The sequence below is a fragment of the Uloborus diversus genome, chromosome 1, assembly GCF_026930045.1.
Source record: "Uloborus diversus isolate 005 chromosome 1, Udiv.v.3.1, whole genome shotgun sequence".
NCBI classification, from domain to species: Eukaryota; Metazoa; Arthropoda; class Arachnida; order Araneae; family Uloboridae; genus Uloborus; species Uloborus diversus.
In genome coordinates, this window is record NC_072731.1 from 176,985,270 (window position 1) to 176,998,080 (window position 12,811).

Here is a 12,811-nt window from a genome sequence, read left to right on the forward strand (position 1 = left end):
TCTTGAACTTTCTTCCGTAGGATTAGATTGCAGAAAACTTTCTGGTGCACCAGTAACAAAAAGTTTATACTCCAAGAGAACATTGTCGTTCTCAGAATCATTTATTAGGTTACATTCTTGCAAAGATGTCATCACAGATTTCATCTTTTTGATACAATGTTCCTTTTCAGGGGGACAAAACACAATTGCAGTAAAAATAAAGGACTTAAAAAAAATCAAGAATTTCAGCTCAAAAGAAAGCACATTTAAAGCACATTAAAGGACTCGTGGGAACCCTGTCAAACACGTACAGACCAATTTGGAAAATTCTTTTTTTTTTCCTCGATTGAAAAGGTAGGTACAGTATATACAGTTGGGTACACTACAGTAAAGGTATATACAGTTGGCTCTCTGTTTAATGACTTTCAAGGGACCACAAAAAAGCGTCCTTAAATAGAATGCTTTTAACACTACAGTGGACCATCTGAGACCCTGAAAAGTCGTCGTTGAATAGAGAAAGTCGCTAAATAGAGCGTCGTCAAACAGAGAGCCAACTGTACTTCCCAGGTGATCTCATGGTCCTCAAGTCAATATCTGAAGATGGGATCTTTGAAAAATCAAGAAAATTCTTCAAATTACATGGGCAAAGTTAAAGCGATTTCTGTTGTTTTTTTTAGTGACTCGTGAATTTATTTTGGAAAGCATACTTTGATAAAGTCAAACTGATCATGAAGACAATTTTCTTTGTAAATAATTGTGCATTTGAAAAAACCTTTCTTCAGTCTTCGGAAGTCTCGAGACACAGTGCTCAATTTCTTTCTCTATTTTGCTCATCTTAGCTGTTTTCAGACTCCTGTGCTAGGCGCTTTCTCATTCGAGATGTACATAAGGAGTGTACCACATACTCTACTGTATGTACTTATTTTATATTTACACCACTAAAAAGCAAAAAATAAATTAGTTTCAAATGAAAAAAGAACCAACTTCAAAAACAAAGCGGAACTAAGATGAAAAAAATAATTGGTCATGTACATACGATTTCCTACCCAAATGTATAAATCAAATTTATTTTACAATTCCAGTACAAAAATCAACTAAACTAAACACCCAATTATAAAATAAACACTGATTTTAATTATTACACAATGAGTTATTTTAATACCTAAATAATTATATACAATCTCTTAATTTTTAATAGCTATTTGAAGTTGGGGCCTCCTATAAACTACTACCGAACGTAACTGAGTAGTCTTACTTTTAAAAACTTTTGCGTTTTGTTAAATTAGTGTTTAACTCAGGATTTGGTGGGTTGTCAGTTATGTTAGGCTGTAGTTTATAGGAGGCCCCAACTTCAAATGGTTATTAAAAATCAAGAGATCGTATATAATTATTTAGGTATTAAAATAATTCATTGTATGGTAATTAAAATCAGTGTTTATTTTATTATTGGGTGTTTAGTTTAGTTGATTTTTGTACTTGAATTGTAAAATAAATTTGACTCATACCTTTGGGTAGGAAATCGTATGTAAGTATGACCAATTATTATTTTCTTTTTAGTTCCTCTTCGTCATATGAAGTCGGTTCTTTTTTCATTTGAAAATAATTTTATAAAGTGAAGTAATACCGAGAATTTTGATTTTCAATAAGTCACTGAATGCATGAGAATTATTGAAAAGCTTTATTAAAATTGAGGAATATTTAACTGAAATTTGTGAAGCATTTTACTCACATGAGTCCCGTGCTCCATCAACAAACGCTCAATCGGTTGGGGTAAATCTTTCAAATCACTTTTTTCTTCTTCTTGGAAGAGTTGCTTTGGTAAAATTTCAAGATACATTCCTGGTTTATCTGTGGAGCGACAGTCGGATAATTGGAACTTACGTATTTCAACATCATCTAATTCCACCATAATTTCAAGCTAAAGACAAATTTCAGAAAAAAAGCAATAATTTTTAAAATGTAAGGAATACCTATACTATAAAAGAAGAGAAAGATTTGATTCAAAAATGCTATAATAGTGTTCACACTAGGGAAAGTAAGAGAGATCTCTGCCTAAAATTTTAAATGAGATTAAATTTGAAGTGGGATTAGTGTCTTTTCTTTTAATTGCTTGAATTAACGAATGTAACATCGAAATATTGGCGGATTTAGCATGTAGAAACTGTTGCAGTTGCACCAGGGATTTAAAAATATGCATGATAAATACTTTACAGTTCTGTGATAGGCAAAGGGGCCCTCAATTACACATAATGATTGGCCCTCAAACTTGTAAATCCGCCACAGCATTGAAAGAGAACTTTTCTTTTGTTTGCTAAAAAATATGGGCAGCTCATTATTTTAAAGATATCAAAAAATTTTATTAATGAAAAATTAACCTTAAAATATCTTACTTTTTGCTACATAGACAAGATTTGTTCGTTAAATCAACCACTCACTAAAGAGTGTGCCATTAAGCAGTGGTGTAGTTACACTTTTCTGAAATTGAAGTGTTAAAAAAGTAATTTTAGGCTATGTTTGGATATGTGAAGATAGTAGAGAAGGTTCAGGGTTATCTGTCCGAAAAGTTTGAAACAGTGAAAAACACACATATATAGGTTGTTTAGTGGTGTAATTGCTTCTCCTAACTCCGACAAAGACTGGATTGTCCTCTAGAAATATTTTCTAAATTGAAATCCAGTTTAGGCTATCTTTGATGACATTAATAAGAACAGATAACGTTTGGGAGCTCTCTGGAAATTTTTTGATATATTGGCTGTCTTCATGAAAGAAATATGAAACATAGAAAAATCCAAGATGAGAAATTTTGTTATCTTTTAAATGTATTGTCACCTCAGAGCAACAGTAAGATATCTTAGTGTTATTTCTCGGATTAGATATCTTACTGTAGCTCTGAGGCGACAGTATGTTGGCTAATGGTGAACAGCGAGAATAACTTGCAAAGGGATTTTAGAAAACGTTGCAGGAATTGCGCAATCCTGCAGCCTAGCATGAATACTAGTTATAACTATTAATTCAAACTATTTATTTGGATTTAGAGCACTCCACACATTAAGGAAATAAGGGAGAAAATTTTAGTTATTTTTCTTTTCCCAAAATAATACACTACTACTTAAGCAGTTTTAGTTCTTTGGGCTCGGGGCTCTTAGGCTACGGCTTAGTTGGCCTATTCTGTAATCAGGCCCTACTTTATTTTTTTTTACCTTTGGGCACACACACATACAAAAAAGTTATAACAGCTACTTACCTGAGTTTTAATTATATTAGAATCCGATGATTCAATTTCTAAATGATTTAAAGGTTCCACTTCGGTTTCTTTTGTAGGCTCAATTTTGTCCTTTTGCAGTTGTACTTCAACTTTTTTTCTTTCTTTAGTTTCCATCTAATATACATATTAAATTAATTAAATAAAGGTTTTGCCTATGAAATCACATAAAAAGGTTGTGTATACATGGAAGGAAATTTAATTCAAAACAATAGGGATATTGCAAATGTTAATACCTTTTTTCCCAGTGTGTTAAAAGATAACTGTACTTCAACAGTTGACACTAGCAAGATAAAACTATTATGCAGCTTGAGGATTTTTTATTTTCCAGGAGGAGGTTCTATTTCCTTTGAAAAAAATAAAGCAACTGAAGCTCCAGGACAAGATATTATTTATCCAAAAATTTTACTTGAATGTGCAGAGGAATTAGTGGATGTTAAATATTTTCAATACTTCTTATAACTCAGGGACAGGCCTGAGGACTGGAAGCTGGCTAACATAACGCCACTCTTCAAGAAAGGGTCTTAAGGAAATGCAGGGAATTTTAGACCTGTAAGTCTGACCTAGGTGGTTTGCAAGATTTTTGAAATTTTGATCAAAATCAAGATTTTCAATTTCTTTGAGACTAATAGCCTGTTGACTAGTTTGCAGAATGGTTTCAGGAAAGGTTAATTGTGTGCTACTAATTTATTGCATTTCTATGCCAAGGTTACCTAGACTTTAGATAAAAAGTGTGTGGAAGTTGTTTATAGTGATTTTCAAAAAGCTTTCGATAAGGTACCACATGTTCCTCTTCTCAGTGAACTAGCTGATATACCGTAAAACTGTACAACTTCTCAAGGGGGGCAACAATGGGCCACTGTTGCCATGCCGATGATTTTGCTCTCTAGTGGCCTATTTTTCGAACTCACGAGCTCTAAAAAAAAGATCACCAGGTAGTGTAACCATTTAGGTAGTTAAAGTTGCTGCATCGGAGATTGCCAATGTTTTTGTATGCCTCAGATAATTTAGTCGTTCTTAGTGCGTGATTCGGCTCATTCATGGAAGAGCCAAATGTCTCCTTTGGGCAGACCACTAAAACTTTTTTTCTAAGATCTGGTAAGTTCAGATTTACTTTACTAATTTGTCAGTTTTGAATTAAGCCGCTTGTTGACTTAAAATGTTTCGTAGCTTTCACAAGCTCTCATCATTTATCGAAAATGGGAATGTTGGGGTACAACAATGGGTCACCTATTTTTCACGGTTTTTAGTGGCTTGGGGCTTCATTTTAGTCTCTGTAGGGATGCGTTTGTCATATTTTGTGTTATTTATTGTAAGTAATGGTAAGAAAAGAAAGAAGAAGGCTTGGGGGTCGCCCTATTCCCCGTACTAGAAGTTTTTGAAGAAGGTGCTGACTAAAAGCCTGACCAAATACAAACTGAGATAATTTTTAAAAATTATTTATTTCGATGAGATTTGGAACAAGAAATGTGATTTCGCATTTTAGTTTTCAAAATTTTTTTTGATCTCGTTTAAAATCTGTCAGACCTACGTATTTTCTGACACCTATGTATAGGTACCTAGCCTATAGTTGGTGAAATTTTTCTAATTTTCAAATGTTTCTATGTCAAAACCTAGGCAGATAATAAGAACGTTACCTAAGTTTACCATATTGAACTTTATTAATCACCGTAAATGACAAGGGATAATTAAAGCTTAAAAAATTGAAAAAAAAAGTTAAATGATGGAACAAAAAAATTCTTTATACAGTTTCAAGCAGAGGACAAAATGTAATCTCAGACAACAATAGGAGGGATCAAGTTTTCACCTGTGTTTTCTAGGTCTAAATTCGAGGTGGCCCATAGTTGTACTCAATAGGGGTACAACTATGGGCCACAAAGAAAAAAATCCCCTTCCTCTCCTTTCCAACTTAGATTTTTTTTAAACATTTCATTCGAAAGATGAGATGTATAGCTACTATTGCTTAAGTCCTCAAATTTCTAAATCAAAGATATACACGGAATTTTCATTGAAAACATCGAAAAGTGGCCCATAGTTGGACCATTTTACGGTAGGAATAGAAGGGAAAAATTTATTTTGGGTTAGGAATTGGCTGACTGGAAAGAAACAAAGAGTAGTTGTGAGGGGAAATCATTCTAAATGGAGTGATGTTTTAAGCGGGGCCCCTCACAGATCAGTTTTAGGGCCTCTTTTGTTTATTATTTTTATGAATGACATTCATGAAAATATTTCTGGAAACATGAATTGTTTTCCTGACAATGTTAAAGTTATGGGGATTGCAGAAAATGAATAGCAAGTAAAACAGCTTCAAGAGGATTTAGATTATATTACCAAGTGGGCAGATGGCAGTTAATGTAAAGAAATGTCAAGTGCTACACTTAGGTCATAGAAATAAATGTACAAATTATTATTTACAGGGTTCAGTCATTAGTCAGGCAGAAAATGTCACTGATCTGGGTGTCTAAATAAATCAGAATTTCAAGTTTAGTCAACAGTGCAGCATTGCAAGTAACAAAGTCAACAACAGAATGCTTGGGTTTATCAATAGATATCTTTCAAACAAATCTAAGGTTTTTCTGCCTTTATATAGGCATTTAGTAAGTCCTCATTTAGAGTATGCTGTTAAGTTTCGGTCTCCTTATCTCATGAAAGATATTTCTGTATTGGAAAGGGTTCAAAGGGGGACTACTAGACTAGTAAGGGGACTTTCAGATTTAGATTATGATACCAGACTTAAAAGGCTCAATATGTATAGCCTGGAGCAGAGGAGAGTCAGAGGAGACATGATGAAGTTTAAATTTATCAAAACGAAAGATGTTAATGGGTTAATTCTTTTCATGGAAAGTAGGACGAGGGGTCACTTTTTTAAGCCATTTAAATCTCAAGTTAATCTGGAAATTAGGAAAAAGAATACAATTTTAGTAGGGTAATGGGCACTTGGAACTGCTTACCGGAAGAGGCAGTAATGAGCAAGAGGGTGGATAACTTTAAAAGGGCCATTGATCTTCATTGAGGACTAATAAAATGACTAGGACCAGCCTAGCTGGGCCCAGAGCTTATTGCTGGTCACTTTTGCACTTGTATAAATATAACTGTGCTGATAAAATATCAGTTTTAAAGAAAATAATTAAAACAAAAAAATGTTTATTGCACATTTTAGGTTATTTTCAATGATTTGCATCAAGATAAACATCCAATCCACTCATCTTGTGAATGACCAAGCATGGCAACTCTGTGAAAATTTAAAGAGATTTTTAAATTTGTTGCATAAAAGTAATTAATAACTATTTAATAATTCTTTAAAAACTACAATTTAGACAAAATAGTCAGTTTTTAGCATATAAGTGTCCAAAGCAATACGGATAAAATAATATACTGAAGACAAAATTTTGCATTTTTCAAAAAAATTAAGAATTGTCAAAAAAAAAAAAAACATCCAATTCTGTTTTTGGAAACTCAAGCATTCAAATACCTAATTTTTTGAATTAGCTCCATGAAATATTTAAAAAATAAAATATCCTCAAGAAACTACAATTTAGTTGAAAATTTTTTTGCACATTTGCGTCCCAAGAATAAGATCAAGTTTTAAATATATTTTTTTTATTTCTCAAGAAAATTCTTTAATTGAAGGAAAAAAAAAACAGTTTGCAGTAAACTAAAATTCAATTCTGCTTTGTCTTTGGCACTTAAGACAACTACATTCGACCCAGATTTAACAAATCTGTATTTAAGGAACTTTTCTCCCCCCCCCCCCCCAACTAAAATGAAGACAAAAACCTCTATTCACAGAATAATAAACCCCGAAATATTTTAACAGCCGGAAATTTTTTTTTTTGTTAATTTCAGTTAGGAATATTGGATTGTTTTCCAAATGTTACATCCATATTATCCGAAGCAGAAAACGACTTTTCTTGAAATTGGCTATTTTTGACGGGCGAGGGGCAAACAACGATATTGATTCTGATGGAGCAATTGATATAGTTAAACTCCCATTAAAACTTACTTTTTCAAATGTTTTACGTGGCCTGGAAACTAAAAACATATCTCATGCAGCACACACAGTATTTTCTTCTCCATAAAGTCAAAAGAGAACTATTTAAAGTCAAGTATCAAGGAATTTGTCAAACATCTATTACTCAGTAGTTGAAAATTTCAAATTAACTAGTGTGTAACTAATAAGTCATGGAATGCTGAATAAAAAGTGTACACTTTCTAATTATGGATATTTTTGCGGCATTGCTTATTAGGGGTTTTTGGTAAAGTGCTTTAAAAAATTTTTTTTGCACATCAATATTACGAATAACCCCGATGCAGCACATAAAAGTTTTAGTCCCGGTGAATTTGTAAAATCAGGGTTCGACGGTTCTTCCATCTTGGGAATGACCAAAGATGACTACTATGTTTTAGGCATAGCTGAAATATTGCCTTTCCAATCAACAAACAACCTTTCCGATGAATCCTCTTCCTCAGCTCATGCTTCTAAAACAATAAATTCTTTTCCCCTGTTGAGTTTGTGCATAATTCCTGTTCACCTGAAGAATTCTTTTCTTAAGAAGTGTAGGGGGGGGGGGGAGCGACTGTGTGAGGAGGTTCGTTTGGGATGTAACTTTTTCAAACTAGGTCGCCATGTGGTGAGAGCTTTAATGGAAACACATTAATTATCCAAAATCAAGGGCAATGGATTCCCTTCCCGCCAAATGACGTGTCTGAGGCAGGGCTGGCAAGGTTTTTCCCACCCCTGTAAATACCATGGTAAAAACTCGTATTTACCATCCTGGGAAATACTATCTTTTTCTCACATGGAAAAAATTGATTTAAAAAAAATCAAAATAATCTTTAAAAATATCAAAATTGAGATCAAGTAAATAATAGTTTTAAAGATTGAAAAAAAGAGGAAAATTCACAAAAATGGACAATGAAGTGGGTTTATTTATAAATACAGTAAAACCTCGTTAAATCGTCACTCAAGGGACCAAAAATTTTTGACCACTTATGCGGAGTGACTACTTATGTGGAGTGGGAAATTAAGGAAGAAAAAAAAAGCCTTACAAATATTCATGAATAGCAGTAGAACTCTGTGAGAAAAACAATAGCTTATGAAATCAATGTCTATAAATTAGTGCAAATATTAAAAAGAGGGAAAAATACTAATGATGATTACTTTGTTTTATTTTCTCTTACTTATACATTACTAAATAACAACAGCTTATTTTAACTTAATGTAATTATGGTACATTAAAACAATCCTTCAATATTGACTGATGAAGTTGTTGCTTACCGAAAAGAACGATCTCTTCTAACATACATCAAACTTTAAATTCTGTGTTTGTAGTTCTTTGAACAGATGTTAAATACTGACTAACTTTCTCCAGGTATTAGATTTTGTACATCTTGCTGAAAGGAGTTTGATTCATACTCTTGGCACTCGGCAGAGTCACAGCAAAAAGTATGCTTTGAATGACCAGATCCAAGGATCGAGATTTCAAGGAAAAATGACTATCAAACAGCCTTTCAACTAAGTCCAACACTATTCTTTAAGATCCGATAAGGAAAAGGAATGTTAGAAAACAATTTTTGAGTGACTAGTTAACCGGGTAAAATTAAATTTGGTCACCAGTAAAGGAGGATCATTTTGCATTACTGTGAATGAGATCTTTTCGGGACCAAAGAAAAATGACCACTTAAACGGAGTGACCACTTAACCGTTAGACTACTTATTGAGGTTTCACTGTATTTACCCTATTCATATTCTTCGCCTTCTACTTCCACATTGGATTTTAGCATCGTGTAACAAAACACTAATTTAGAGGCTTTTTGCAAACCCAGTCTATTTCTAATATTGTTTTGGATGAGTGAAAAATTAGAAAAAATATGTTCAGGAGATGCTGATGAAGTAGGACAGACATTCCTTAAGATGTTCCAATAATTGCAGAAATTTTACTTAAATTCTTCCACCATAGTGCTTTTGTAATGCCTTCAGAGAAAAATGTTTCGACTGATTTTTCAGTTTGATTGGACAAGAATCTGGCAACAACTGTTATGGATGATGTAAATGAACATTTTGAGATCACACACCAAAATAATATCACACCAAAACAAAATTAAAAAAAAAACCTTAAAAATGTAATAAAAATTTTATTGAATTTAAAAACAAATTATTTATTGCTTCTCTTGATGACCCTAGTATTTTAAGATTTAATGATTTTATTTTATTGTGTTCTAAAATATTTATTTAGGAAATTATTTATTGTTAAAAACTTTTGTGAGCAAATTTTATGCTTTGTGCAATAATTCTTATTTAAAGCATTAGGGCATAATTAATAACTATTTATTTCTAACTTCCATTTTACACATCATTCAGAAAGCCAAAATATTTCTTACATATAGTTATTTGGAAGTTTTTCTCACTTTTTTCCTAGTTTTTCTCGGCGGGATTGGAAAAACAAGTTTTGGACGGGAAAAAGCCAAATCTGGTCTGAGGTTCAAATTTCCTTTTCCTCTTTATCAAGTCACTCAAAAAAGGAATATTATGAAATAACAGAATTGGCAAAACAAAATTTATTTCCATTGATCTGTTTATTACAACAATTACAATCGATAATTATAGAATAACAGTATTGGAAAACCAAAATTTATTTCCACTGATGTTTATCACAACAAATACAATTGAAATTTTTTCTTGGAGAAAAGAAAATTTTTCAAAAATTCCATAGAAAAACATAATTTTCAACATTACATCATAAGATTGTTGAAAATATTGTTACAGGAAACAAAATTAAAAAATTAAGACCAGTTGTTGTTATAAAGTATTCATCATAATTTTAAACATTAAAAAGCAAAAATGTTAACAAAATTGTTGACTCTTAAAATTAAAACCAGTTTTGTTTTAAAGTATTTACCATATAATTTTAATTACACACCAAAAAAACACTTGATTGTCCAATACTACTAGAAGGCTCACAGAATTTTGAATTAAGTTGATTTAAAACTAAACTTAGAAGATTGTTTTAGTTTTGAACAAATTTTCTTTCTTTAACTGAATCAGGGCGATTTCACAGTGCAGAGTCAATTGCGATACAAATTGGGTCTGCTTCATGACACACCTTTCTTACAAAATATATCGTAAAAGTTACGACTTTACAAAATTTCATACTTTATGTTTGATTCCCCCCTACATAAGGTAGAGAACCACCGAAAAGAAAGAGAAATTACAAATTAAGAATTGTTGTCATCACTACTACGTGGTTTTGTTATTATGAAATTTCAACCTGTCTGTCAAAAAAATGTTAAACCATATGGTTCCAAATTTGTATCAATCATTTTTAACACTAAATGAATATCTTATGTTGTTTTGAAAGTTTAGAAGATCTTTAAGTCAAAGGGATTTCAGATTAGTATTGTGATACCTTGTTAAAAAAGCTGTTTATGATAAGACAGCACAGTATAACTCCGATTTAACGTTTTCCTCAATTTCATGACACATTTCACTCGTCCGGATTTGATTAAATGTCTATGCTCCTCGATTTAACGTTAACTTTTTCCAGTCCCTTGACAATCCTTAAATCGAAGTTATACTGTATTTTTAACAGAAATACATAAAAGAAAAATGCCATAAAAATAGTGTTTTTTTTCCAGGAGGAAAAAAGATCAGAAAAACCCTTTTCTTCCCACAAAATGCACATCTAAAAATTAAAATCTGGATTAAACCCTGCAGTATTTTAGTAAATTATAGCTCATTTAATAATAACATGGAACCAGGGCTGTGGAGTCAGAGGGAAAATGACTCTTGGAATTTTGAACCATCAACTCCTTTACCCCAATGTACATTGGCCATTGCATAGGACAAAATGCTGCAGAAATTATATTAATAACAGGGTTCATACTCAATTTTGAAAATTAAAAATAAGGAGTTATTAAGTTTTCAGGAGATCATTTTACTTTTTAACAGGGTTGGCTTTCTGCCGACAGAAACTAGTTTTTGCCCTGCCAGTGGCAGAAACTGCTTATGACCAGTAAAAACCGACAGAAACTGGCGAAAACTAAAAGCGTCTTTAATAATTCAAGTAATTACTAAATTTAGTTTAAGTAAACTAAAGAAACTTTTTTTCATCATTGTAGAAAATAAAATGCATTGCTAGTGCCCTTGATTTAGTTCTAATTTTTCACTTGCAGATGCTTGTAATATTTGGATTGATCTAACAAAGGATGAAAACCTTATAGTAGCTTAGGAAAGAGGAGCGACTATACAGATTTAAATAGGCATTACTGATTGTAATTTGCTTGCGATTGAAACCATGTGTTTTAAGAAGAAAGTGGCAGAATTTTACTTGCCAATTTTAACATAGATTTTGTAACTAATATCACAGCTTTGCAAAACAAATTTGTCACATTTCCCAAAAATTTTTCTTCCAGTCACGTTCTTATAACTACCCCAGTTACTAAATGGTGGACTAGTTTAAAAAACATACAAGATTGATGAAAGTTTCATGAATATTGTTTATTCTTTGATAGCATTGCCTGCTACCTCTTTGCAAGAATATTCTAAAATTTCTTATCTATGCATATTAAATTGAGAAACTGTTTAGATTTTTGAAATCACCTTTTCTAGGACAACTTTTCGAGGAAACTACCGAGCCCAAACAATGCAACATTTGATTTTTGAATGTAATAATATTGTAATTAAATTGTATACTTTGGTTAACAGTTAATTATTTTTTCCATGCATTTTCTATTCTATGTCAATTACTATCACGTTTATTTTGTGAGTTTCGGCCACAAATGTGACAGAAAGTGGTTTTTGCTAAGCCAGTTTTAACCACTTTGGCAGAAACTTGCTAACCTTGCTTTTTAAGACTAGTTTCTTGTTTAAAGATGCATTTTTTTAAACGTCAAGTCCTAATGAAAAAATACTGAAATTCCGGTAAAATTCAGCATAACGTAATCGCTTGTATCGGATTGGAGATAAAGAAAATTTTTAAGGCCATATAAAATAAAAAAATAGGGAGTTTGTAAGGAGATAATAGCAAAAATCAGGAGTTTTAAGAGGAAATAATTTTTTTTCTTAAAAAGCATTAGACTACAAAGAGCGTACGAACCCCGAATAAATAGAATATTTTCTGAAAAATTTATAAAGAAAGTCATGAGAAAAGTGTACCGTTAGTATCTATCAGGGGTGATTGTGAGTTCATCAAAAAATACCTGAAAGTTTCAAAGTGAGGACGGGGAGGGGGTAATCTTTGGTCCCTATTACTTAAGTGCACCTTTGCCATAGTATTAAATAGTTCTGAGTCAAAATATTGTGTGTACATTTGATTAAATTTTTAATGAGTTACAAAGTTACTTTTGAGCTGGTGTTATACAAATTATCTTGACATTTGTCCATCTTAAGGGATAGGTGTCCATCTTAAGGCTCTTGCAGGTATATTTGATGAGTATTATATAATTAAAAAAAAAAATTGCGGAGGTAGGGAGTTAAAAGCACAGAAAAAAAACATATTTCCGGTATTTTCGGACATAAAAATACCGGAAATATGTCCGAAAATACCGGAAATTCGGTAAAATACCGGAACA

At 32.1% G+C, this 12,811-nt stretch overlaps 1 protein-coding gene across 1 annotated transcript in view; it reads right to left on the reverse strand.

Moving 5' to 3' along the window:
• The window catches only part of LOC129233624 (dynein axonemal intermediate chain 3-like), a 118,571-nt gene extending 116,733 nt beyond the window's left edge, over positions 1–1,838 (reverse strand). The window contains exon 1 of the mRNA XM_054867602.1: positions 1,709–1,838. Coding sequence (XP_054723577.1) covers positions 1,709–1,816 — 108 coding nt within the window. The 5' untranslated portion in view covers positions 1,817–1,838. The remainder of the gene's footprint in view (positions 1–1,708) is intronic.
• Between the last annotated feature and the right edge of the window lie 10,973 nt (positions 1,839–12,811).